This window comes from Phragmites australis, chromosome 4 (genome assembly GCF_958298935.1).
Source record: "Phragmites australis chromosome 4, lpPhrAust1.1, whole genome shotgun sequence".
Lineage (NCBI taxonomy): Eukaryota > Viridiplantae > Streptophyta > Magnoliopsida > Poales > Poaceae > Phragmites > Phragmites australis.
Window position 1 is genome coordinate 46,953,163 of NC_084924.1, and position 24,166 is coordinate 46,977,328.

Consider the following 24,166-nt stretch of genomic DNA (forward strand, 5'->3'; position numbering starts at 1 on the left):
GTGAACTTCTTTTGGGGAGGCAAGCGTATTTTATAAGTCAGAACATGGTGTGTACGTACTTAATACGTACTAGTAGGAGTAGCACTTTGGGAGTGGCTAATTAAAGTGGTCAGCTGCCTGCCATCATGGAAGGTAGTCAGCCACATCGTCTATGATCCGCGAGAGGAGAAATGCGAGGTACATACTGCATGCGCTGATGCCATCCTCTAACGTCAAGGAATATTAGGAATATTAACGTACTAGCTTAGCATCATATTCTTTACAACATCTTCAACCATATTTTCTTGGTTTAGTTCTTTTTTTGTTTCCTTACCCGCTCTTATTTCCTTTATTTTCTCTCATCTCTAACAACTTATTTTTGTGAAGAATCGCGAAGTGAGAGAAGAGATAATTTTATTCTAAAAGAAATGACCTTAAAAATCCCTTCCTGACAAGAACTGTGAAAAAAAAAATCGTTATAACGTTGAAAGAAACAAAAATCACTTCGCGACAGAATTTTTTTTCCAAAATAAAACCTTTGAAGATGGCCTTAGGATGATCGTTTCCAGAATTGTTCTCGCGAAGTAACTAGCAGAGAGCAGAGCCTAGCATGGTAGACATCCTACGATATTAAATAGATCTCTATTATTTAAAAATATATATAGTGATTTCTCGTATTGGTCATGACATCATATCTCTAGTTTTATAGACTATTTTTAAACTTTTATGAAAATTACTCATCTTATACCACTCAATCTCTACTATTCTGCTCGTGAAAATCCCGCTCCCATATTTCGTCTATAGCTTGAGTGCCTACCTGCCAACACGCTGCACGCTATGGACATCGACCGTCTCCCATAGCTCCTGACTGATACGCGTATGTAGATAGATCCAATTACTTAGTAGATAGATAGCGAGAGAGACCCATGCATGGTACGGTGGTGGCCAACGACTCGGCCTGTGGTTCCGGCTTGTGTCTCGCGGAGAGCGTCGTTGTGTTCCGGCCGACACCTCCTTCCTCCGACTGAACGAAGGCCTCAGGAAGCACAGTGAGCAACTGAGCACCCCCCATGCATTTGCACCGGCGCGTACACGTGCGTCGAGGGGGGCGTGAATAACGCGCGTGGAGAACGGGGAAAGCAACGCTGTGGCACCCAAACATGTGCCGGAACTGCCATCGGGATCGGCTGCGCGGAATCCGTGCCTGTGTCGGGAACCGGGACCGCGCCCGCGCCAGTTGTCAGCTCGGTGGGTGCGGTGTGGCGGCCAGAGAGGGCCGCGGGGCACGGAGTGGATGGAGCTCGAAGGTAAAACCATCTCAATCGTTTTTCGTCATGATCTAGAATCTCTTTATGAAATAGTTTTGTTTTTTCAACGCTCTTTTATGATTTTTATCACAGAAATATTTTCAAAGTTATTTTTTAAAAAACGGGATTCTGTTTCCTTTACCTTTACGAATTATTTTGAAAAGAAGCTGTTAGAGATGAGGAAAAATTAAAAAAATGAGAATGGAGAGGAATCGGGTAAAAACGAAATGAAAAGAATTTGGGATGGTGTAAAAGCCATAGCGGAACGTTCACTCTGGTTTGTGCGTGCCGTTCGATCAAATTTGTGCGGTTGAGGTAACTGATGGTTAGCCGTGAACAGAAAATGTAAGGGAATGCTGTCAGCCCACTCGAGTTTACTTTGTCGACAAGCGGTTTGGGCCAAATTACATTGGCCCATCCAAACTTGGGGGGCCGTTTAACATTTTGGTATGATCATTTCTCTGCATAATTTTCACCCGATCAATTATCTGTAACATTTGTTGTCAAAACACGTAGAATATCAGGCGAAATTCTGTTTTGAACAATGGGCAAACCCAATGGGACTTTAGATGTGAGTAGGACCCAGCTTGTAGCCAATAGACACTCTAAAAAATAACTTGTAGCTGATAGCCACAAAACACCAGCACCATACCATTTGGACTAGCCACCTTTTATCTCATGACAAACACTCGTCGATATTCCATTTTTTCACCGCGGTCAAAGTCCGAATGTCAGAAAGCGAAGCCCAATGATTGGTTAAAACCATTCATGGCCATTTCATTTTTTTTTTAAAGGCATCGATCTGTCAACAGTAAACTCACATGTGGTTTGCTTCTTCCAATAAGGGCCATTTCGGCACATCGATCGATAAGTCCACACTTACCTCGTGTCCAAGCAAAAGCAGTCACGACCGAATTAACATTTTGTTTTTGTTTCAGCAACAATTAATCATCGTAAAGCGATAGGCATGGCGGGCACTCGATCAGGCCGGCCGGACGGACCCATGAACTCACCTCTGCCATGCAAGCCACACTACGCATGCGCCAGCTCCCGGCCGGACCTCTGTCTCTACGACCTAGCCGCTATTCAAGTTGCTAACATTTCCATCAAAATGACGCTAAATAAGGTCTTTTCTTGACAAGTCTCCAAATGTAAAACTGAAAGGAAAGGCAAGCGACGAGCCGGCTGGCATTTCGTGCGGCGGCGGCTGTCGCGGGCGCGCCGGCGCTAGTTGAAGTTCACGCCGTTGGTGAACGTCTGGCCGAACCCCCAGTTGCTCGGCGCGACGCCCGAGAACTCGATGGTCTTGCCGTTGGTGGCGGTGAGCCGGAAGGAGATGCTCTGACCGGTGAGGTAGTTGTTGGACTGCCAGTTGGCGCCCCAGTTCCGGGACATGGTGACCCACCCCGTCCCGGACCCCTTGATCTGCACCGTCTTGATGGAACCCGGTCCGCCCACGTTGGAGATGAGCACCAGCTCGAAGTAGTTGTGGCCGTTGATCGTGAACCGCACGCCGCCGCTCCTCGAGCACGACACCCTGCAAGTGCAATGCAACGACGTCAGTCAATAGTCACGTCAGTGCGCGCGCGGCGGCGGCGCCCGCCGGCTGTCGGAACGACGACCAGTTCATGTATAAGTGTTATGGTATATGTACCTTTGGAACTTGACGGGGACGATGCCGCCGCGGTAGATGCCGATCTTCTCCCAGGCGGGCTGGGCCATGTCGAAGTGCTGGCGCGGTGGGTTGCACCAGCCGCCGTTGTCGTTGGGCTTGGAGTAGTCGGGCGGGCACAGGTTGGTCGCCGTGATGGTCACCGACGTCCCCTGCTTGCACCACTGCTTGTTGTTCTGGTGGTCGCACACGATCTGGTAGCACTCCCCGCACGCCGCCCCGTCGTTGAACAACGCCGAGCTCAGCGCCGCCGTGTTCGTCCCGTACCCCGTCGAGTACAGGTTACCGTACCCGCACGCGCCACCTGTTACACGTCACAACGTTTCGATCAGTACCAGCTCTTGCAAATTTGCATCCACCAAGCCACTGCAACGCGATGCAATCAACACAAAGTACCTACCCATTGTGCCGGAGGCGTCGCTCCCGCCGTAGAACGTCGCCGAGGCACTGTTCCACCCCGACCCAGCTCGGGCCGTCACGGCGAGGCACGCCGCGACGACCACCACCAGGAAGCTCTGGAAGACTATGCGCGCCATGTCGATGGCTTTCAGACACAGGGCACGGTGGGCTGGCACACCCGTGGCAATTTGGGAGACCAGACCGGCCGGGGCGGTGATCGGGCCGTGATGGGTGAGGTGAGGAGGAGGGCGGTGATCACGGCAGTGCTTAAATAGGAAGGGGGCGGCGAGCGAGGCGGGGCTCAGCTCACGCGCGCGGACCCCGACGCAGACTCACATGCCGATGCATGCCGCACTCAGACGCTGCACCGTGCGCCTTAAATGCCACGATTCCTCATTTTGCCTCCCCTCCAAAAAGTCTCTGTTCCATTGGCGTTTCGAAGAAAGATTCTTCTGCTCTGCAGCCGGCCAACTCCGCCATTTTTCTATGCTGGCCATAGCCTCTCTGCCATCCGACGCCGATCATTTTCGCTCGCTCAGAGCAACTCTTATTCCGCATCATGCCTGAGAAGAAAGAGGAGGATAGGAGACACTGGGTCCCACAAGTGGTGTCGGGAAGCGTGCGAGACTAGCGCTCGTAGGCGCGCTAGTACTCGTGTGTAAATGGCAAGGATAAGTTTGTTTGAGTTTGTAAATGGTAAAAATTAGATTATATAATCTATATAAACTATTAGCAGATGAATTACAATTTAGTTTTTATAATTTAGTTTTTTATAATTTAAATTTTTACGATCTATAATTATAAACTGTTTTTAACCATTCATAGTTAAAATAAACAGACCTTAACTTGACGCATTATAGCTAGCTGAAGCTGGCACTGTTAGAGATGCTCCAGGGTCGGCCGGTGGTACAATACCTGCAACTACACAAACAGGCCGGAGGGGAGGCTACTAAGCTAGGATTAGATGCCGGAGAGGCAAGAATCTAATCCTAGCTGCTGGAACGAATAGATTTTAACATGACTCTGGCACTGCCGGAGAACCATACGTGCCACTAAACAAATAGGGCGGGAGTTGTCAGATTAGGCGCCGGAGAGGCAGGCGGGAGCGTCACGTGAGCTCAAGAGACTCCAGTGCCTGGAGCACATGGGACTACGGCGAGGCGGGGGGGGGGGGGGGGTGCGTGATTACCGAGGATCCTTGGATCGAGAGGCCGCGCTAACCCTTCCCGTAATCATGATGCAGCCCTTGGATCGTGGCGGTTGACGCGCTCGATCTAACCTGACAAAACTAGAGAGTTGCTTAACAGTTACTGACAGTTAGCTGTGGCCCTGGGCTATGGAATTTAGTAGTTTAGTATGTCCCGTAGGAAACTTGGGTTCCAGGGTAGATTAGGTGGGTAACTTTAGCTTCAGAATAGATTTTTCTATAAGCTTGTTGCTTTGTTTGATTGATTGGAATCTACGAAAAGAAGCTTGCAAGTCAACTGTCACCTCAGGGCTAAGGCCACCATTGGATTATCAGGGCAACTGTTTCTAGATGTACTAATCTATCTTCGAATTTATCAACTGGGAAGACCTCATTTATCTATTGGTGACCCTGCTAGATTATATGGTCAAACCTCTGGATTTGAATGATGCAAAATATATATTGAAAACAGTAGCTGACAACTTTGCATTTTTTTTTTCTCTGTTTATTTTGGTTTTAAGGTGGTCGTGGAGCTGATTACACTTGCACTCTGCTGCTGATTGGGTCCTTCCTGAGTACTCCTAGGTCCTGTTTGCACTTGCACTGAAAAACTCAAATGCATGACTCCTTTTCTTACACTTTCTAGTAGCAGGACTCGTTATAATGTTGATTTTCCATAGGAAATTTTGGGAAACAAACAGATTCTCTGTAAAATGTACAGATATTTATTAGGGACTGTTTAAATCTTTTGAAATTTATAAGGACTCTTTTATGGCTCGTCCAAAATTTCTTTGGCAATCCTCCAAAACCCATTCTTAAGTGTCTCTACCGTGAAGGTTTAGGTTATCATGTATCCACCTCTTCTTTACCACGACACGACGCACCCTCGAAACATGTAACAAGTTTGACAGGTTTTCAAATCACGGCAATGCTTTGCGGTCAAGTGAAGCGGAACCGTCCTTATCAGCTGATTTTGTACAAATCGACAACTAAATTTGACGTGATCATCAATCAGCTGGCTAACCAAGTAGTACTATGAGTATTTTTCTCTGGGCCAGAGCCAATGGATCCACTTCTCGCGGTAGAGAGATGCTAGTGAGCCGTGCATGTTCTTTATCGGCTAATGATGGAGTAGGATGATTCCTCACACATGGCATGGCAGAGTGCTTCCAATCGTGGCCCGTGAGATCCCCGGATGCGGATGAAGCCACTTGGTCAAACCCGTATGTTAATTTGCCCATAGTATGTGTTAAAGCTGAATTATTCTTCTTTTCCATCAGCTTAGGCTATAGTGTGAGTTAGTAGGTGCATAATAGTTTAATATAATATCAGAGTTAGATGTCTCGAATTTGAGTATTTATCGGCATAATCTATTATCTCAATATTTGAGAGAAAAAATAAGTCGTTCGCTCTTAAAATTTTGAAATTACTATGTTAATAGAAAATAAAAAGATTTAGATCACTCATTGTTATGAACATCTAACATCTAAATTAAATCACATAATTCATATCAAATACGATTAATAAATAGATAAATTTGGAATTAAAAATTATAGAAAATTAGCAGTTCGATTTTCATACAGTTTTGGAAGCAAAATATCTAAATAGAGTCCAAATAAAATAAAATAAATAATAATTGAAATTTGGGTTAGAATAGAAAAAAACCATATCAAATATAGTTTTAGAAAAAAATCAATTTATTATAAAGATTAATACCTAAATAAAGAGTGCATGTAAAATACAATTAATCAATATCTAAAATTAATAATAAAAAATAATATATATATTTTCAAAATTCTTAATAATATAATAGATTAAAAAGTAGCGTGTAGCTCAAGTTCGTCGCATCAGACAGACAGTAGGCAAAATACAACACCTAGGCAAAACAAATATATTCTAATTTTAATTGGTACGCCTACACCTCACGCACAATTGTAACAGTTGATCAAAATATATACAAATCGAACCAAAATATGTATAGGATTCGGGTATAAGTTTAAAGCATAAGTAATTTTTCTCTTCTGCTAACATATTTTTTATCTCTTATTTTAATTTTATGTGTTCGGTAACCAAATGACACTAACCTCATAAAAAAAGCTAAATAGGATTTTTTTTAATCAAATGTTATCATGACAAAGTATTACAACGAGGATAACCACGCTATTAGCATAGATCACCTTGTTAGTTTAAGAAATTGTCATATACTTTTATTCCATGTCTGAGGACTGAGAGAGCTTCCATATAAGAGGAACTATTGAAGTATAAGTAATTAGGGAAAAAATACAACTCCCCAAAGTCACTTGGATTTTGACTCCCCCCAAAAGTTGTTTTTGTTGCAAAAAAAACCCCTAAAAATTTGACTTTGTTGAAAAAACCTCTCAAAAATAAAAAAAAATCATAAAAAATTCTAAAAAAAAACTAGAGAAAATTATAAGACCTTATGTTTATTTTTTTTTAAATAATATCCTTTGCATCATATTTCATGAGAGGAAGTTTGAAAAAAAAAGAAAAATGTGCACCTCATTTATTAACTCATGTTATTTTAACTTTGTCATATCTACCATTATTTTTCCTACACAAATAATTGTTTAATTAAACTAATAAAAGTGGTTTCACTAATTTTGGGGGTGTTATGGATTAGTTATGAATTAATCTATCTGCAACACATTTACTCAATTCTGCACGTTACAATAACTATTTCAAGATTTTATGTATTTTTAGAAGATAGAGGATCATGTAATAAGACTAAAAAAATTGGTTTCATGATTTTTGGATTAGTAAATTAACTATGCATTTAACTCGAATTAATAAATGAGCTGCACGTTTTTTGCAAACTTCCTCTCCATGAAATATGATGCAAAGGATATTATTTTTGAAAACAAATTTCACAAAAGGTCTTAGAATTGTCTCTAGTTTTTTTAGAATTTTTTGTGATTTTTTTTAAAAAATGAATTTTTAGGGTGTTTTTGTAACAAAACCAAATCTTTGTGGATTTTTTTGCAACAAAACAACTTTTGGAGGAAAGTTAAAATCCAAGGGACTTTTGGGGGGTTTTGCATTTTTCCCTAAAAAAATCGTCATATGCATCTGCCATTCATGGTGCGTGTACGTAGCAGTACATTGTACGGTGTACTCTACTTATTAATCTCCTCATGATTTGGTTAATAATAATATCACAGTTGACAGGATTGTTCCATGTGGTGAGATAGTGCTTCTTCCGTACTCTCAAGCCCATGTGATTTTGCCAATTATTTCTTGTCTAGCAAGGAGCGGAATCAGAGCGTTCCACAGTCGTAGTCGGCCATGGCGACCAGCACCTTGCCAGCAATCCTGACAAGAACCTGTCCCTGAGGAACTTGATCACGGCGTTGTTGCTCTGTGGATGAAGCCGACGACGTAGGCGGCCGTGATCAGCTGGATGCCGCGCCACCTCCTCGCCTCGGCGTACTTCTCCAGAGCTGCCTTGATCCCCTCGTGGCCGCCGTCGCCGCCGGCGAAGGCCTCGCCCAGGCATCGAGCCAGGACGACGCCGTCCTCGAGCACCGCACACCCGCCCTGCCCGAGCTCGGGCGTCATCGTGTGAAGCGCGTCGCCTGCGACGCAGACGCCGCCCCTGCTGATGCTCCCGCGGACGAGCGCCAGCGGGGACCGGAACCGCAACGGCGACGACACCACGTCGCTCATCTCGCTCCGCTCGATCACGTCCAGCGCCTCGGCTGGGATCTTGGCGAGCACGTAGCTCCGCATCTTGGCCACGCTCTCCTCTGCGTCCCCATCTGCACGTACGAGACCGGATCGATCAGCTGACGTCTGAAGAACGTGTCGTTGCAACTCGGGACATGTCAGGTAGCTAGGCGATGGAACAGGGGACTAGCTAGGGGAGTGGTGTGTGCGTACCGGCTGGGGAAGGGTACCAGGTGTAGTTCCAGGACACGGACGTGTCGGAGCAGGGCAGCACGCCGGGGCCGAAGCCGTGTCCGGCCGGGTACTCAGCGAGGCCCCTGGTGGCCGATCGCCCCGAGAAGACCGGCTTGGGAAGGCCAAGCCACTTCGCCACCACGGAGTTCACGCCGTCACAACCTATCAGAACCTTTTGCAGCCCACGAATGAAAGCGATAGTGTAAGCCATGTAACTTCTGAGAAGAAGAGAAGCTGATTTGGTGCAAGATTAACACGCGGTGCATGTCTCTCTCACCTTGGCTTTCACGATGGAACCGTCTGCCAAATGCAGGATCTTCACGTTGCTGTCTTCCTCAATGGCGACGATCTTGGACGAGTACCTGATGGTGCCGGTCGGAAGCTCGTTCTCCAACGTCTCCAGTACGAAGTTCCGCTTCACGCACCGGATTTCGTGTGGCCCGCTAATGGGACCAGAAAATTTTACAAAGCATGTTCAGATATTTGCTCGTAGGATCACGCAGAGACAGATTGGAGTCAAGCATAGTTTCGGACTTTCAGTACCTTTTTCCCTGCATCTTTAGGCTTACTTTTGCAGCAGCCTCACCAGTGGCTGCGGAGAAGGTAATCAGCCTGCGGACAAGCAAGGCAGGTAGCAAGTTTGATTCATTTCCAAAGCACAGTACATTACAGTACTACCTCCGTTTCTTTTACTTATCGTTTAGAATATCGATACGATCTCTAACAAATATGTTTGATTATTATTTTTGACTACTAATTTTTGTTAAAATTAATAAAAAATAGATGATGATAAAGTATTTTTCATGACAAATTTATTATTATCATTTTCATATGTCAAATCTTAATAGTTTTATATATATTAGTATTCAAAAATTCTAAAATTTAACTACACATTTTAGGACGATATCCGGAGGGGTACGTCGTTAAGGTGCTCTGTATACTGTACTTTGGGGATTTGGGCTGGTCAATGGGCCGGGGAGGAAACCTGCGTACTGTACTTTGGGGCTTTGGGCTAGCGATGGGCTAGGGGAGGAAGTGGGCTGCGTCACGATGTCCATAAGCAGCTTTGGATTTTGAAAACCATATCTTTTTATTTTTAAAAAACAGCGATCCCCGTAGAAAATAACATAAAGCTGTAAAATTAAGGAGTACCTTTTTTGCAAGGAAAAAAATGAGGACTACGTGGTACACATCTTTCCAGAATTTAAGTACTATATACCCTCAAACTTTAGGCCATCTCATGTTTTTGTGGTTGTGTTCCTTGCGGACGCAACAACAATCAACAAATGTGAAAGTAAACCGAACAAACAAATAATTGATACTCTTTCGGGTAAAAAATACATGATATTTTTTATTTTACACGATTTTAACGTGCAACTTTAACAACTATTTTTTATTAGAATATAGTTATAATATATAATAAAAATATAATATTATAAAAATATGTTTCAAAACAAATATACATATATGTTATTTATATTTTTAAATTAAATATTTTAAAAGTTACTGACAGTCAAAGTTTGATCAGATCAAAGCGTCAAGTATTTATGATCGGAAGTAGTAGATAACATAAGATTTGATGATAAATCTATAGGCCCATTAGGTACATTTTTGCCTGTTTTCCCTACCATGCAGATGCCACAATAAGTACTTTTGCATTATATTTTTATTTTCAAAGAACCTTGTTTTATCGGTCGTGCGAGCAGCAATAGGGGTTAGAATATATGAGGTTGGCCAAACCATATGGATGTCAATATATTTTTTTCCCACCTTACTAGTGGAGATAGAGGAATGTCAATTTAAAATATTTTCTCTCATCCACCTACTTAGCATATATGAATGAGAGAACTATGATAACACACATGCGCTTACTCGCCTCGCCAGGGGGCACCTACACGAATGGTTCACCGAAATCGGATCTAATTGCTTACGCATATGTGGTTTCTTTTTGCAGTTTTATTGCGCAGATAAGTATATGAAAATCATGTCGGTCAAGAGTATGATCATGACGCATCTCAACCGTGCAATCCTCCCTCTCTATATATATGACAGCCACCGCCATAAAGTAATATACACAATTAGGGTTTTATCAAAAAAAAATTGTGCCGTTGCATGTATTCTACTCCATTCTGTTGCGCCGGTATGCACTGATGAACAGGAGATCATGTCTCCGGACCCGTCGCTCTTGGAATCCTGCACCAAGAGAGGACAAATAAGGTTTTTGGGAAGCGCTCGTTGTAAGTGCTCATGATCTGCACAATCTACCTCATCATAATCTAATTTGACTACTTCATCATCTTCATCATCACGGCCCTCATGCCAGTCTAAACAAAAGGCTAGATCTTTCAAGAATTTCTCATATTATCTCGACTGAAATGTGGTAGTAATTTCCACCATCATTTCTCTATTTTAGTAATTTGTGTCTGATTCACCTGTATTCATCCAGTCGGAAAATATTATCGACCTTTTTGCAATTTTTTATTTTAGAAGTGTTGTTTATGTTTCTTCCTTATTGTACCTTGTTTATGTTCCTTAATATTTCTTCGGTTGTTAAATTAGGTTCCTCTTGTTGTTGCAATGTCTCCTAAATTGTTTGTGTGAATGAAAGCAAATAAAACAGAACTAGACAGCATGAAACTCAGCGAAAAGGAACCGAAAAGAAAGGAAAAGAAAAAAAGGTAGGAGGTGGCAGCGGTGAGGGACAAGGAGGTATCCACACCTTCTTTGGATTTAAACGTGACTCAGGATTATCTTGTGCTCTTCCAGCAGATGTTGGTATAGGGAATAATATGTGCTTTTCCAAAGTACTACAGAGAAATTCTACACGACAGACATCATACCTAACTTAAGAAAGATTTAGTTGAACATATCTGGCATCCTTTTCGGAGCAGGCAAAATAATTATGCCTTTTTTAGCGACGTTTTCATGCAACTTTTCCCATTTATTTTTGTGAGAAATTTTATTGTGCTTGCAAGGTAAAGGGTAGCACCACTAAAAAGATAACAATCGTTGATTAATAGAAGGGTACTTTAGGAATGGAGTTTTATTGGCACAAGTAAACCAACCCCACAACATGTTTTTTCCTCTACAGCCGCATCATTTGATTCAGAAGTGTTCTCCATGATCTGCTGCACGGACATCACGCGATATGTAAGAAGCCCTGCTTGACTCGATCATGAGAACATGCAACATTTGTGATGGATTCAAGGACCTGGTGAACTTGTGGATTACTTTGAGAAAAAATAGTTGTGCTCTTGTGCACCTATCCATCAACGTCGTTCATGTCCAGCCGTTGTTCAACATGTAATTTTTTTAGTGTTTGTGAATGTGCGGTCGTTTTCCAAATTTTACTACATGGTGGATGCTAAACAACACTGGTACATATTCAACTCCGACAACCACAGCCTGCTATGTTGCTTGGTCAGCAACCGCTTTGCCATTTGCAAGGTGTCATCGGCTCGTCGCACTACTCTACGCACGGTGTAGCTACAGTTTTTACTGCACTTCGTTTCATTCCACTGGCTGCCTCCGATCCCGCAATCTGCCGTGGTCCAACCCATTTGTCCACTCGTCATCTCAATCCTTGTCTCCTCGATTCCATGGTGCTGCGATAATACATACGTTGGTTCTATTCACAAGGTTGTAGACATTATGATCACAAAAATCAAGTAGATAAATAGGAAACGAGGCGTGATTTTGTTTCATCCCATAATAGTTGGGATTATATCTTTTTCATTTTACCCCATCTTAATTTTAATGATGTAGCAATTTACCAACCTAACCTTCCATCCTATGTTTTAGTTAGTACCTGGTCCACGATTTTGGTACCTTCACATAGGTTCCTTTGATTGTTAAGCATTGAATTGCCACCAATGGATGGTCCACACAATTTGCAAGCACCATAAAACACCTCTTATTTTTGTACAAAGTACTGTACAATGATTTTGACGTGAATATATTTACTTGTTTTTTTTATTTTGCATACAATTATTTGAATCATTGTATGCATGTATAGTAAATAGCATATTTTATTTCTAAAAGAATGCATAAACAACCAGTGACATAAACAAGCTAGAAGACAACTGAAAAGGCATTAAATCATCCCAGGATTATATACCAATATATGAAGCGGTCTATAAAATGATATCATTGTATTCGTCCTCCTTAGGGGAGTAGGGACCCTTACCACACCAAGTGACCCTTTTCTTTATTTAGGGATTACAGTGGTCACCGAACGGTTGAGTCTCGGCAGTTGTTTTTATATACTGGTTCAAGTAACACTTAGCTGTAGGACTTATTCTAGAACACACCATCTAGTAATCATATTTCTCGAAAGTGTACACGCAGAAGTAGAAAATAACTAGCTAGCTCCAGAGCGTGCCGCAGTTGTAGTCTGCCATTTTCAGAAGTCTTCTTGCGAGCAATCCTGATAGAAACTTGTCTCGCAAAAAGCTTACGATCACGTTGTTACTTTGTTGTATGAAGCCGACCATATAGGCAGTCGCGATGAGCTGAACACTTCTCCATCGCCGGATCTCGGCGTACTCGCGCAACCCTGCCTCAATCCTCTTGTTTTCTGCGCCGCCTCTCGCACCCTCATCGAGAACGGCCTTGCCGAGACACCTAGCTAAGATGATGGCATCCTCCAGCGCCGAGCAGCCGCCCTGGGCCAGGTCGGGCGTCATCGGGTGCAGCGCGTCGCCGGCCACGCAGACGTTGCCCTTGCTGATGCTCGCAGTTATCAGCGACAACGGTGGTCGGAAACGCAGCGGTACGGCGACGACGTCGCTCATCGGGGTCCTCTCGATCACCGCCAACGCCTCTGCAGGCACCTTTAAGCCCCTGAGGCTGGTCAGGACGAACTGCCTCATCTTGGTGGCATTCTCGTTGACGCACTTATCTGCAAGTAAACATGCCCATCTTACGAACTCGGGCATAGTTCAAAATGCAGGAAATTTCATAGCTCAATTCTGAAAATGTTCAGGGATATATATATTTTTCATTCCCAACAAGCTCCCATATCAATAAGTTATCATAATAAACTACAAATAATTCAGTGAACTAAAATGCACCTGCGATACTTAAACATGTTCTATAGTGTTACATACATCTCTAAACTCTTAAAATGATCTGAGGGTTTGTTTGGTTAGGCTAAGGCTTTTCTAAAATCTGCTTCTGATATGGAAGAAATGTATAATATATATAATGTCCATCAGAAGTTACAAAAGCTTATCCAAACCGACTTCTGATTTATAATAACAATGACAGTTTGTATCAGCTTTTGCTTATCAAAAATAATTTTCAGAAATATACTGTTTGGTTCAGCTCGAAAGCTTCTAAGTAGCAAAAGCTAAACCAAACATGATCTAAATCCCTCAGTTTGTTAAATGTACCACTAGAGGTTCAAATCTTCGAAATCAGCATGTACCTACTACCTATATGGCACACCATCGATTGGATCTAGATCGCACCTTCATGCTGATTAGGGTAATTTGGATTTTGAGTGGTACACTTTAAGGAATTATATTTGCATTCTAAGAGTTAAAGATCTAAATGACACCGTAGGATAAGTTTGGGGACTAACTGTTTTCGGAAGGAGTCCACGTGAAGAACCAGTAGATGTCAGTCTCGTTGCAGGGTCGCATGCCAGAGCGGAAGCCGTGGCCGATAAACTGTAGGGACTTGGGCTCCAAGCCGTGGCCATCCGGGTAATGCGCGAGGCCTCTCGCCGCCATGCGCCCTGAGTAAGATGGCGTCGCGAGCCCCAGCCATTTCGCCACCAGGGAGTTGATCCCATCGCATCCGATCAGTACCTGCAGACGCGCAGAGCGCCTCTTGATCAACATTTCGAGCTCTGAAGCTGCGCATAGCTAGGAACGTAGTGTACCGATGTGTAGAACAACATTTTTACCTTCGCTCTCAGAATTGATCCATCAACTAGATGCAGGATCTTGACGTCGCTGTCCTCCTCGATCAGCACAACTTTGGAGGAGTAGCGGATGGTGCCTGTTGGCAGCTCCTCCTCCAAGGCCCGGAGCAGAAAGTCCCTCCTGACGCAACGGATTTCGTTTGGTCCTCTGCGTCAGGCAACGATGTTAGAAAAGAAAAAAAAGATAGTTCGGCCAAAATAATATGCAACGTTGTTCAAATTGCGTGATTTAGATTTAGTAGAGAAAATTGTCATCTCACTGTTTCCCCTGCACCTTGAGGTCCAGTTCTTGTGCAACCTCTCCGGTAGATGAAGACATGACGCGCAACCTGCGCAATATCCAGGAGAAACTCTAAATACACTAAACTGTTTTCTCTCTCTCCTCTGATGTGAATTGGCAGAGCTCCTGCCGTCTTGTTTCCAAAAACAACAAACCTCTAAAAGCACAACGCTACAGACATCGGAAGAGCAATGGACACCTGAGACAAAGAAATCGGAGATAGGATGTGTATAGGGCAACATACGCCTGAACCTGCGGATGCTGCCTCCTGATCTTGTCTCCCACTCCAAGGGCGTCGAGCGCCCGGAAGGCGTTCTTCCACGCCGTGAACGCGAACCCCGACGCCCGCAGCGCCGGCGACGACTCCAGCACCAAGCTCCTCACCCCTTTCCTGCGGCGTACGTATTTCCGAACCGAATGATCAGTTTCTCAGTGGAGTGGGACTCGGGCCGTACCGCAAGAGACGGCCGCATGCCAGCTGACCACCGTTTGGCCGGCACATGAGCTTATATACCTGTGTAGCCCGAGAGCCGTCGCGAGGCCGGCGAGGCCGGCGCCCACGATGACGATGTCCTCGGCGGCCTCCCCCTGCTGCATGCTTGCGACGGCACAGTCGTCTCCAGTTTCCGAATAACGATGGTGGTGGCTAGATATATAGATGAGACGGAGAGTATTGAACGAATCTAGAACACTCTGAACACAGAAGTGAGAAGTCAAGATCGAGCTTTTGAGGATTGCACAGAGAGAGGGTAGCAAGCGTTGGAAGAGAGTAGAGGAGCTTAAGCTTGACCACTAACGTCGCTATTTCCTTTCGAGGAAGCGATGGCGGCGTGTAGTGTAGGGCTACTATTTCCTGGAGCTTTTGAGGATTGCACATAGAGTCCTCTTTCGTTTGCATCAGTAGTGAGAAATAGATGTTGGCAGCGTCAATGCCAGATGCTAGACTGTCGAGTAGCCTTGGGATTTCGTTTATCAAGGTGATCGAATGCTGGATAGCTTTACCCAAGCGCTCCCATGAGGCCATGACTATCTTTTGTAGTTCTTCTCCATTCTTGTTTGTAAGTCTCGAATATACATAGCACATAAGACTCGCTTATAAGTAGTGTAACAAACCGTATGCACACAAAGCGAACTTGCAAGTATACTTAGAATATACTTATACGTAAAGTTCAACGACTTGTAACGGCTTCGGATGTAAATTACACGACGTCCTACAAATAGATTTGTCCCCAAAAAAATTCCTAACTCGCTCGGTAAACCAGTTAAAAAAATTTGACTTAGCAGTGTTGCCATAGCAATATTACAAGGATGATTTCCTGCTCAGTAAACAAGTTACAACGCAGTTCGAGTAAATATTACTCATCGGCCGTCAATTACTGTGTAACTGCAAGACAAATGGTTCATGTCCTCGCATAACAGCATGTACATGTACACCGATATACAGAGTAGATGCTATCACGAGTTCTGCTATTTGACAATGTTCCATGCCCACCAAAGGATGATGCATTATAGGAATTGGAGGTTCTGGTGCTTTATAGGATCTGGAGGTTCTTCAGCAAAGCAGTTCACGTGTTCTTCAAGGCAGAAGTACGTTTGTCGAACTTGTCCATCACCCGCCATTAGACATCCAGGAGAGACAAGCCTTCTGAGTGGAGTAGCAGCTCCTGAATTGTGAATATCAGAAGGAACACTGCTTTATCCTTCGAAGAATATGTACTTATCCGCATTAGTTCAACAATCATCACTGTGAACTCAGGTGTCATCTCTAGTTGTTGCCTTCTAGTGCCTTGATATCAGCCTGTTTGAGTTCAACAAACTTCCCAATTCTGAAAAGGTAACATAGAGCAAAGGGTTACATTCGCTTTTCCATTCCCTACCTTCTCTTTGTGAACATGTTGATTAACCAAAAAATAACTTCAGTGCAATGAACATCTATTGACTATCTAACTTCGCTTCTGGACTACAATTCAAACTCATGCCCATAAATAATGACGCACATGCTGCCTCTGACAGTCAATCCACACCACAGGACTGATATTCGCATAACCACCTCTACAGACTACAGGTACAGATGTACAGTACACTTTGCTCTTGGCGAGCCAGACGTACACACATGATACCACGATAAATATATCAAATATTGATCTCTCTGACATTTTTTTTTTGTGGATTGCTCACTTTTGTACCATTGGATAATCCGAGGCAGAAAATGTTAGCCTAAAAGAACATTTTATAGAGCGGCCAAAACGAGACTACAACGGTATCTGTTCACGCAAAAGAAATGGTATCTGCCAAACATACAGTGATACAGTAAAGTCCATTACCCCAGATCTGCCGGAAGCCTGAACCTTCCTATCCGAACACGTTTCAAAGCATAAACCTATCAGAAAGGATTAAACATCAGTTGCTTCCCAAAGGGGAAAACAATATAACAAAATGTTATTTGGTTCACAGCATCTGCAATTCTACCATGTCGAAGCACACATTGCCAGCCAAACTACATGAAGAATACACAAAGAACAGCGACTTCTATGTATTTGTGAGTGTATAGCAGTGTGCCGACTGTGAGGCATGGTAGCAAGGCTTCGCCTGTTGAGTTGTCGGGATGTCCTGGTTGAGGTGCTAGCTGGGCGCAGTTTCTGGTTGTGTAGCGTCGTTTGGTTTGGGTGTCGCTTGGTTGTTCAGGAGTGCCGGGCTGTATGTTGCTTGTGTGGTTGCCGGGTTGTATGTATGTTGCTTTGTCGTGCCTTGTCGTCTGGTCGTTAGGGGGTCTGGGGTTCTTTTCTTTCTTTCCCTCTTTGTCTTGCACGTGAGCTAGACTCCGCGGTTGTATGGCGGTGCTTGTTAAGGTTTTCCGGGGCCGGTTTCCGTTATAAACTGATCCATTTTTCTTCTTAATATAATGACGCGCAGTTCTCCTGCGTGTTCGAGGAAAAAAAAGTGTATAGCAGTGTGTGCACCCATCAGTGGTTACCGATATGTGTGTTATGGAAGCATGTGGCTGAGCTCTATCAAATCTCTGTCCACAAATCAGCAAATGGACACACAGAGAACTATACACTAACTCGTGCATATGAACAACGATTAAAATCTGATACAATGGAATTCCTGACCTCAAGCAAATCAGAACCTAAAAGTGCTTAACAGTCAGTTAAGTTTTCAACATATTTTTGAGTAAGTAGAAGCTAAACGATGAGACAATCAAGCATACCAATTATGCCTCCAAGCTAACGGTTAAGACTATGAATGCCCAAAGTAGAATGTACACTGTCATTACGAACGGATTTGAGTTCAGAAAAACTCTGCAATGTGTTTGTCAAGAGTGTTTAACCTTCTAATGAGCATTAAACATCTTCATTTCAAACAGTACAATGAGAGAAGAAGGCAAAAACAAAAATATGTTGCCGTCTCAAACCAAGATCCAAATAAGTATAGCTACTAACTTATTATGCAACAATAAATATTAAGATAGGAATGAACCAATAAACTACAAAGAAAAACTTGACAAAATGACATTGATCATACAAACTAACCTGTAGCCCTGCATTCTGTACAAGTTCACGAACTTCATGATTTCGTCCTTCATGAACCTGTGAGAAGTCAACAATATCAACCAACAAGTAGAAAAATACACGCAATGCCTCAGTATCTGTAGAGCGTTGCTTCAGTCAAGCCTATTTGTAGCAACTAAAGAACAACTTGAGACGTTAGAATGTTAGTAAGTCAAAAAAATGGTAATATCTCCATTAAGTAGTATACCCCCATTAAATGAAATGCTACAGCATTACATTAGGGACTACTTGTAGAGAAGGAATATTGCAAGAACTACAAGCTTCATTCCTCAATGAACAAACATTGTGAAATGACACTTCTCAATATATGAGCAAATATTGCGACACTGAACTAATTGGCTTAGTGTGGAACTAAATTCCTGGCCCATTCACGTGGATTGGGCCAGGATTTGGCCTAGCCGAACAGGCCCTAAATGCTGTAATCTAACAAACAGTGTTTTTTCTTGCACCCTTTTAGATTGTGCGAGATGGCAATACTGTCATTCAACCAAGATTTGAGTTAGTAAGCAAGACAAGGTTCCAACGTCAGTTCATCACAGGCAATGATTCTTTTTCCAATCGTGAACAAGTTGAAACAAAAAGTTGCTTTAATACCTGCAGCATGATCTATTCCTTATCGTTAGGACAATTTCAAACATTGCAAAAGGTAACCTGATGAGATTGGAATTTGTTTTAGTCTTAAAAAAATATCCACGGAATTACTTCCTTCCCACACATTGTAGAAACTCCATATGTTTACCAAGCACTTTACCAAGCCTACCAAGTACTAAAAAAGCCCTAACCATACCCAGAAAGAACTTTCACGTGGATACACAACAATGCATAGAGAGATAAGAGGATACATTACTAGGATATATTTTTGGCTTGAGTGAACAAGCCAAATTGCCTACATTCTACATAGTCCTGTGGATATACAACAGCCACAGTGAACAAGCCAAGCCAAAAGCAATGAGGAATATAGCAGAATAAAGCGAGCTAGAAATGACAATTACCACTATCCTAAGGCGGGTCTTTCTTGTATCTGATTGTGCAGCCAATAGCTCTACTAAATCAGGTATGCACTTGACCCCATCAATTTTTGTGCCTTCACTGATAGTTATGAGGTGCTTCTTGTGCACTGCACCATCTATAGTTACTACATATCTGCAACATCAAACAAACACAAATTTGTGAAATTCAAATTTATCTTCATTTTTCCTATTGTTCATTGCCCAGCAGCCATTTTAAAATAATTTATTATTGGAAACTCTTGCCCCAAGAAGATTTAAAGTTTTACTTTGATGCTATTTTAGTGGTCTTCCTTCATAATTCTCATAGTACAATGGATACCTGAAGGTGGTACCAAGAAGACATTACTAAATATTCCTGCTATCAAAATTTAAATAGTGCTTATAGTATTGGGTCAAAAAATAGTATTTACAGTACTTCAAGTACATTGAAAATAACATATATACCCCCAAAAGAAGTTAAACTTACTCCTTTGTTACATTTGAAGAAGGATGCGCAAGTTTCTGAGCAAACTCACCTGAAAGGGGAAACAATAATCAAGTTTAGGTCTTGGACCACCAAGACCACCGTTTTCCAAGAATTATGCTATAAAGTATGATCAAATTACCATCATTTGTGACTATTATCAAACCAGTTGTGGCAACATCAAGACGACCCACAGTAAACAAACGTGGTTTTGGCAGCCCTGGTTGAGTCTTATTCTGTAAATATGCATAGGTATATTAGAAATTGGCAAAATATAGAATTCATAGATAGAAAAGGTGCAGCAATTCATCAATTATTGTGAAGTTCATTAATATCATTAGAATACAAATATTATGCAAAGCCCTGTTATGGAACATACCCAGCCCTTCAAATAGTCATTAAATAAGGAGACAACAGACTTTGATTCTTCACCAGATGAGCAGATATACCTGTACAAAATGGAAATAACATTCACAAGAGTGATGGATCCTTTTCTCTGATTCAAAAATATTCCGCTGGAATGCAAGATAATCATGACATCGCAATTGATGTGCAAACGGATGGAAAATAAAAGACCAACCCTTTTGGTTTGTTAACAGCAAAATACAGCTTTGGAGGCAGCTTCTTTGAAATGCGGTTCCCATTAACGTAGATAGAATCCTTTGAGATGTCAACTTTGGTCTGTATAAAACCAATTATTTTATTCATTGATGTAACCAAAGAGAAGAATTTTTTCATAGAGTACTGCACTGGAAAAAGATTGATAAAAAATTCAGAACTCGTATAAAACAGTTCCAACTTTTCTTGGACCAAACAATTGTTGTAAGACCAATAGCGAATAAAATTGGATAAGGCTAAAAATATTACTACAAATGTACAAAACTAAAGTACCAAAACTAGTATCTCCTCATTCATAGAAGATATATCTCCCGAAATCCATACCTGAGGAGAAGTGCAGACAGAACCATTGACAGTCACCTTCCCTTGGAAGATGAGCTCCTCACTGCTCCTTCTTGAAGCCACTGGGAAGAGTCGTCGAGTAAGCAGCGATAGAAAAAAAATCAACTTCAAAACGTTGAAGAGTGAAATATTATACTTCTAGAGCTACTCACAATCAACTAAAAAATCCAACTTCGTCAATATCACAAGTGATAAATGGAAATAACAGCCCAAACTGCTGAAACATCAGCAGCACACAAGCTAATTATGTAAAAGGAAGCAACCCGATTTTGGGAAAGCCTTCTGACTCCGAAGGAGAACCTTCTGGATTTTGTAGCGCAGTTCATTTGGCCTAAAAAGCTAGGTGCGATTACACAGGAGGTCATCATGGTAGCATACAAGCACAGTTCCTAATCTCCGTAGAATAACAAACCAAGTGGCTTTTGATATCACTAGAATCAACACCATATCAATACCAAAAGCGTCCGTCTCTAACTAATCTGTTTTAAACTGAGGCACGTTTTCTATAGTACTTCTTAAGATATTACTATTCGGTTCAATTCAATTGAGCTATCGAAGTCCAGAATAACAGAAGGGCAAGGACTACCTCCTGCGGCGGCAAGGACCTTGGCAAGCCGCTGCGGCTCTCTCTCCCTGATATTCTCATTGTAGAACCTTCTGGCCGCCTTGGAGAACTTGGGCGGCGCGGCGGGGGCGGCCTTCTTGTCCCTAACCTTGACGCTAGCATTGGCGGCGGCGGCGACAAACGCACCCTTCTGGCTCTTGAGGGATTCCTTCTTGGCCTTCTTCTTGGCCTCCTCCTCCGCGAGCTCGATGGCCTGGAACACCTCCGGCGGCGGCGAGGTGCTGAGGCGGGGCTTGCCGTCCTCCCCGCGGACGATCCACGGGACAAGCGGCTGCGCGGACGGGGCAGGGGATGAGGCCTTTTTTGACGGGGCGGGCTCCGCGAATGTAATGTTGAAGTCCGGGGCGCTGGCGGTGGAGCTGGAGGAGGTGGAGCTGGAGGAGGTGGCGCGGAGGAGGAGCGGAGGGAGGCGGCGGCCGCAGCGGAGGATACTGGCAGGACGAGAGAGGAGGGGGTGGAGGGAGACGGCCACGGTGGTCAGGGCCATGGGTAGCGCCGGTGGGCAAGGGGGGCGGGCGGGTGCGTGCGTCGCTGCTTGCAGTTGAGGACCGGGGGTTTATCGGATATCGCCTCGCTTGCGCCTGGGAGCTGGGCGGCGAGACAGGAAGCAGACCGGGACGGGAAGATGTGGAAAGAGAGGACCACGGGCACGGACCTGAGCAAATCCTGGGCCTTGAAACCTTTCTTCAGGCTCGGCCTGGTAAGAGCTATCGGGTTCAGAGCAGACATGCTTGTCGGCTCGTTGTGGGCTGCCCGGTCCGAAATTCTTGTCAGGCCTGTAGTAGTCGTGAGGGAGAATGAGAAAGCTGAGAGGAAGGGGATCTACGGCACGTTTGGATGACTGCTCACGCAGTCACGCTAACCTGGTCAAAGCGTGCTTCGGTCGTTGTTTGGATGGTTGTCAATAATTGGCTCGTCGAGATTATTAGATTGTTTGGTTGAAAAGCGAGATAAAATATAATGATTATATTTATATATAAATGTTTGTTTGATAAGTGGAATAGAAGAGTCTATTTTAGTATCTTAAGCTCACCATCAGTGTTACGTTTGAAGTGTAACGACTATGTTCCATCGTCTTTTTAGAATGGTTATGTCCCGAGTCTTCGAATAATATTCCCTTAATTTTGAATTATTTCATCGTGATGCTCTCCATCCAAATAGCATACGCCATCGTAGGGGCGGACGCCGACACTGTGGTGGACTTGGGTGTCGATATGGTGATTGTTGTGGCCAGAGTCACTGTCGATCTAGGAGCGTTGGTGGTGGAGGTAGGCAGAGCTACTGATGTCAGCGTGACAGTGGTGGACGCCAACGCCGAGAGGGACGTTGCAGCGAACATAGTAGCAGGGCACACAGATGCGAAAGCTGTAGTGGTCACCGACTCCAGAGTGGATGTCGACGCAACAGTGTACACTATTGTAGGGTGGACACCGATGCCATGGAAAATGCCGACATGTTGAAATGGTCGCTAACGGGATGCACGAATTGGACATCTAACGATCAGCAACTATCATAGATGTTGCGCTCTTAGGTGGCACACTGAGCTCACTCGGCATTGAGACCTGTCCGAAACCAGATGAGATCCTCCACCCGCCATGCGCGCGTTGATGTGAGCACCTGCACCACTGTCGCCCCGTAGATGTCATAGATTTGATGAAGCACATCGTCGGTCATCGGGTAAAGCACACGGTTAACAGAAACATGCAGCCCAGCTCCAACGAAGCCTCCCCGCTACCCTAGCATTTTGCCGAAAACTTGGCGTGCGCTTCCACCTCGAACGCTTCCTCTAGCAAAATTCATGGCCATTGCTCCATAACTCCGGAGACCGATAGTTCTAATACCAATTGTCACATACCTCGTTCGATTGGTCACTCAATCATGCACACAAGCTCACCAATCAACCAAATCAAGAGCTCACAATCACCCAAGGACAATACACAGTTCGGTACAACTAAGAGAGAAGAAGTGTATACATGGAGGAGCAATAGACTGGGAAGGTGTCGGAGGATGAACTCCACAAGCGGGAATCCAGAGGGACCCCTTTGAGATTCGGCAGGGGATGATTTCTGAATCTACCTCATACGTGAATTAAATGAGAGTAAATGAGATGCAGGCGGGATGGATGATCGGATGCTAGAGAAAATAAATGCTCAGGGGTTTTTAGATAGGTTCGGGCCGCATGGAGCGTAATACTCTACTCATGTGTGTATGCTATAAATGCTCTGGGAATGCCTATCTGTGGGTCTCTTGCGTTACAAGGATTTTTGTCTAAGTCTAGAGCTTCAGTCTTCGTGAGCTTCTGCTCTGTTGAACTTCTTGAGCTTGTCTCGGTCTTCTTCAGCTCGTAAGACCTGTAAGACTTGGTCGACCTGTCGTCGGGGTGCACTCCCTCCTTTTATACCGTCGGGGAGGCTTAGCGTGCCCAGAAAGGAGGGCGCGAGTCTCAAGACGCCATAAATGGAAAGCAACCATCATGGACTGCAGCTTGATGTTACGGGGGGGGGGGGGTGAAAATGCGCCCTCGTCCGGTCCTGTCGTCACCATGTCGCTTTTTAGCGGGTGCACCAGGGGGCCCACCGAGCAGCCACCGAGCAACCCTACGTGCCCGCCCGGTCAGAGCAAACCTGACACAGCAGGACGGCAGACGATATGCCTCGAGCCCAGCGACGATATCCCGAAGCGCGTCGGATGACGCACGATGGGACCCGCCGCATTAAATGTCCCCACGCCTCCCTGCTAGGCAGTGGCAGGGACTGACAGCAGGCGTGGAGGGAGTGGTTGGAAGTGACATACCATGCTCCCTCTTAAATGCAGCATCGGGTTTCTCACCAATTGATACCTCACCGCTGAGCCCTTGTGGGGTCCA

At 44.0% G+C, this 24,166-nt stretch overlaps 3 protein-coding genes and 1 pseudogene across 5 annotated transcripts; all 4 read right to left on the reverse strand.

The window, feature by feature from the left end:
- Positions 1 to 1,929: 1,929 nt before the first annotated feature.
- LOC133914504 (expansin-A12-like) lies at positions 1,930 to 3,602 on the reverse strand. Its single transcript, XM_062357603.1, has 3 exons — positions 3,359 to 3,602; positions 2,941 to 3,262; positions 1,930 to 2,823 (listed from the first exon to the last, which is right to left on the reverse strand). Exons 1-3 carry the CDS (start codon positions 3,492 to 3,494, stop codon positions 2,514 to 2,516), a joined length of 768 nt encoding a protein of 255 aa, XP_062213587.1. The 5' UTR covers positions 3,495 to 3,602; the 3' UTR covers positions 1,930 to 2,513.
- A 4,174-nt stretch (positions 3,603 to 7,776) lies between these two features.
- On the reverse strand, positions 7,777 to 9,519 carry LOC133914873 (monooxygenase 2-like; annotated as a pseudogene).
- A 3,076-nt stretch (positions 9,520 to 12,595) lies between these two features.
- Positions 12,596 to 15,527, reverse strand: LOC133916898 (monooxygenase 2-like). Of its 2 annotated transcripts, none has more exons than XM_062360781.1 (6): positions 15,185 to 15,527; positions 14,870 to 15,061; positions 14,651 to 14,719; positions 14,373 to 14,538; positions 14,046 to 14,274; positions 12,596 to 13,361 (listed from the first exon to the last, which is right to left on the reverse strand). In XM_062360781.1, the coding sequence occupies exons 1-6, from the start codon at positions 15,265 to 15,267 to the stop codon at positions 12,826 to 12,828; spliced, it is 1,275 nt and encodes a 424-aa protein (XP_062216765.1). In that variant the 5' UTR covers positions 15,268 to 15,527; the 3' UTR covers positions 12,596 to 12,825. The 2 variants fall into 2 exon arrangements, with proteins under 2 accessions (XP_062216765.1, XP_062216766.1); XM_062360782.1 differs by having other exon boundaries at positions 14,915 to 15,061; positions 15,185 to 15,523.
- Positions 15,528 to 15,941: 414 nt separating this feature from the next.
- LOC133916899 (putative ribosomal large subunit pseudouridine synthase SVR1, chloroplastic) lies at positions 15,942 to 21,948 on the reverse strand. Of its 2 annotated transcripts, XM_062360783.1 has the most exons (10): positions 21,262 to 21,946; positions 20,658 to 20,737; positions 20,296 to 20,396; positions 20,095 to 20,164; positions 19,858 to 19,951; positions 19,719 to 19,767; positions 19,235 to 19,385; positions 18,204 to 18,260; positions 16,995 to 17,050; positions 15,942 to 16,496 (listed from the first exon to the last, which is right to left on the reverse strand). In XM_062360783.1, the coding sequence occupies exons 1-10, from the start codon at positions 21,785 to 21,787 to the stop codon at positions 16,436 to 16,438; spliced, it is 1,245 nt and encodes a 414-aa protein (XP_062216767.1). In that variant the 5' UTR covers positions 21,788 to 21,946; the 3' UTR covers positions 15,942 to 16,435. The 2 variants fall into 2 exon arrangements, with proteins under 2 accessions (XP_062216767.1, XP_062216768.1); XM_062360784.1 differs by lacking the exon at positions 15,942 to 16,496 and having other exon boundaries at positions 16,991 to 17,050; positions 21,262 to 21,948.
- Positions 21,949 to 24,166: the final 2,218 nt, after the last annotated feature.

Bases quoted from the DNA above. Each gene is read 5' to 3' on its own strand.
- LOC133916899 (XM_062360783.1), bottom strand. From the start codon at position 21,787: ATGGCCCTGACCACCGTGGCCGTCTCCCTCCACCCCCTCCTCTCTCGT. The intron at 17,051-18,203 runs GTTAGTTTGTAT...CCTTTCTGATAG, and splicing joins TACAGAATGCAGGGCTACAG to GTTTATGCTTTGAAACGTGT. The intron at 16,497-16,994 runs GTAATGGACTTT...TTACCTTTTCAG, and splicing joins AGGCTTCCGGCAGATCTGGG to AATTGGGAAGTTTGTTGAAC.
- LOC133916898 (XM_062360781.1), bottom strand. From the start codon at position 15,267: ATGCAGCAGGGGGAGGCCGCCGAGGACATCGTCATCGTGGGCGCCGGC. The intron at 14,720-14,869 runs GTGTCCATTGCT...GATATTGCGCAG, and splicing joins CTCCGATTTCTTTGTCTCAG to GTTGCGCGTCATGTCTTCAT. The intron at 14,275-14,372 runs GTAAAAATGTTG...GCGCGTCTGCAG, and splicing joins GATCAATTCTGAGAGCGAAG to GTACTGATCGGATGCGATGG.
- LOC133914504 (XM_062357603.1), bottom strand. From the start codon at position 3,494: ATGGCGCGCATAGTCTTCCAGAGCTTCCTGGTGGTGGTCGTCGCGGCG. The intron at 3,263-3,358 runs GTAGGTACTTTG...GACGTGTAACAG, and splicing joins CGACGCCTCCGGCACAATGG to GTGGCGCGTGCGGGTACGGT. The intron at 2,824-2,940 runs GTACATATACCA...TTGCACTTGCAG, and splicing joins GTCCCCGTCAAGTTCCAAAG to GGTGTCGTGCTCGAGGAGCG.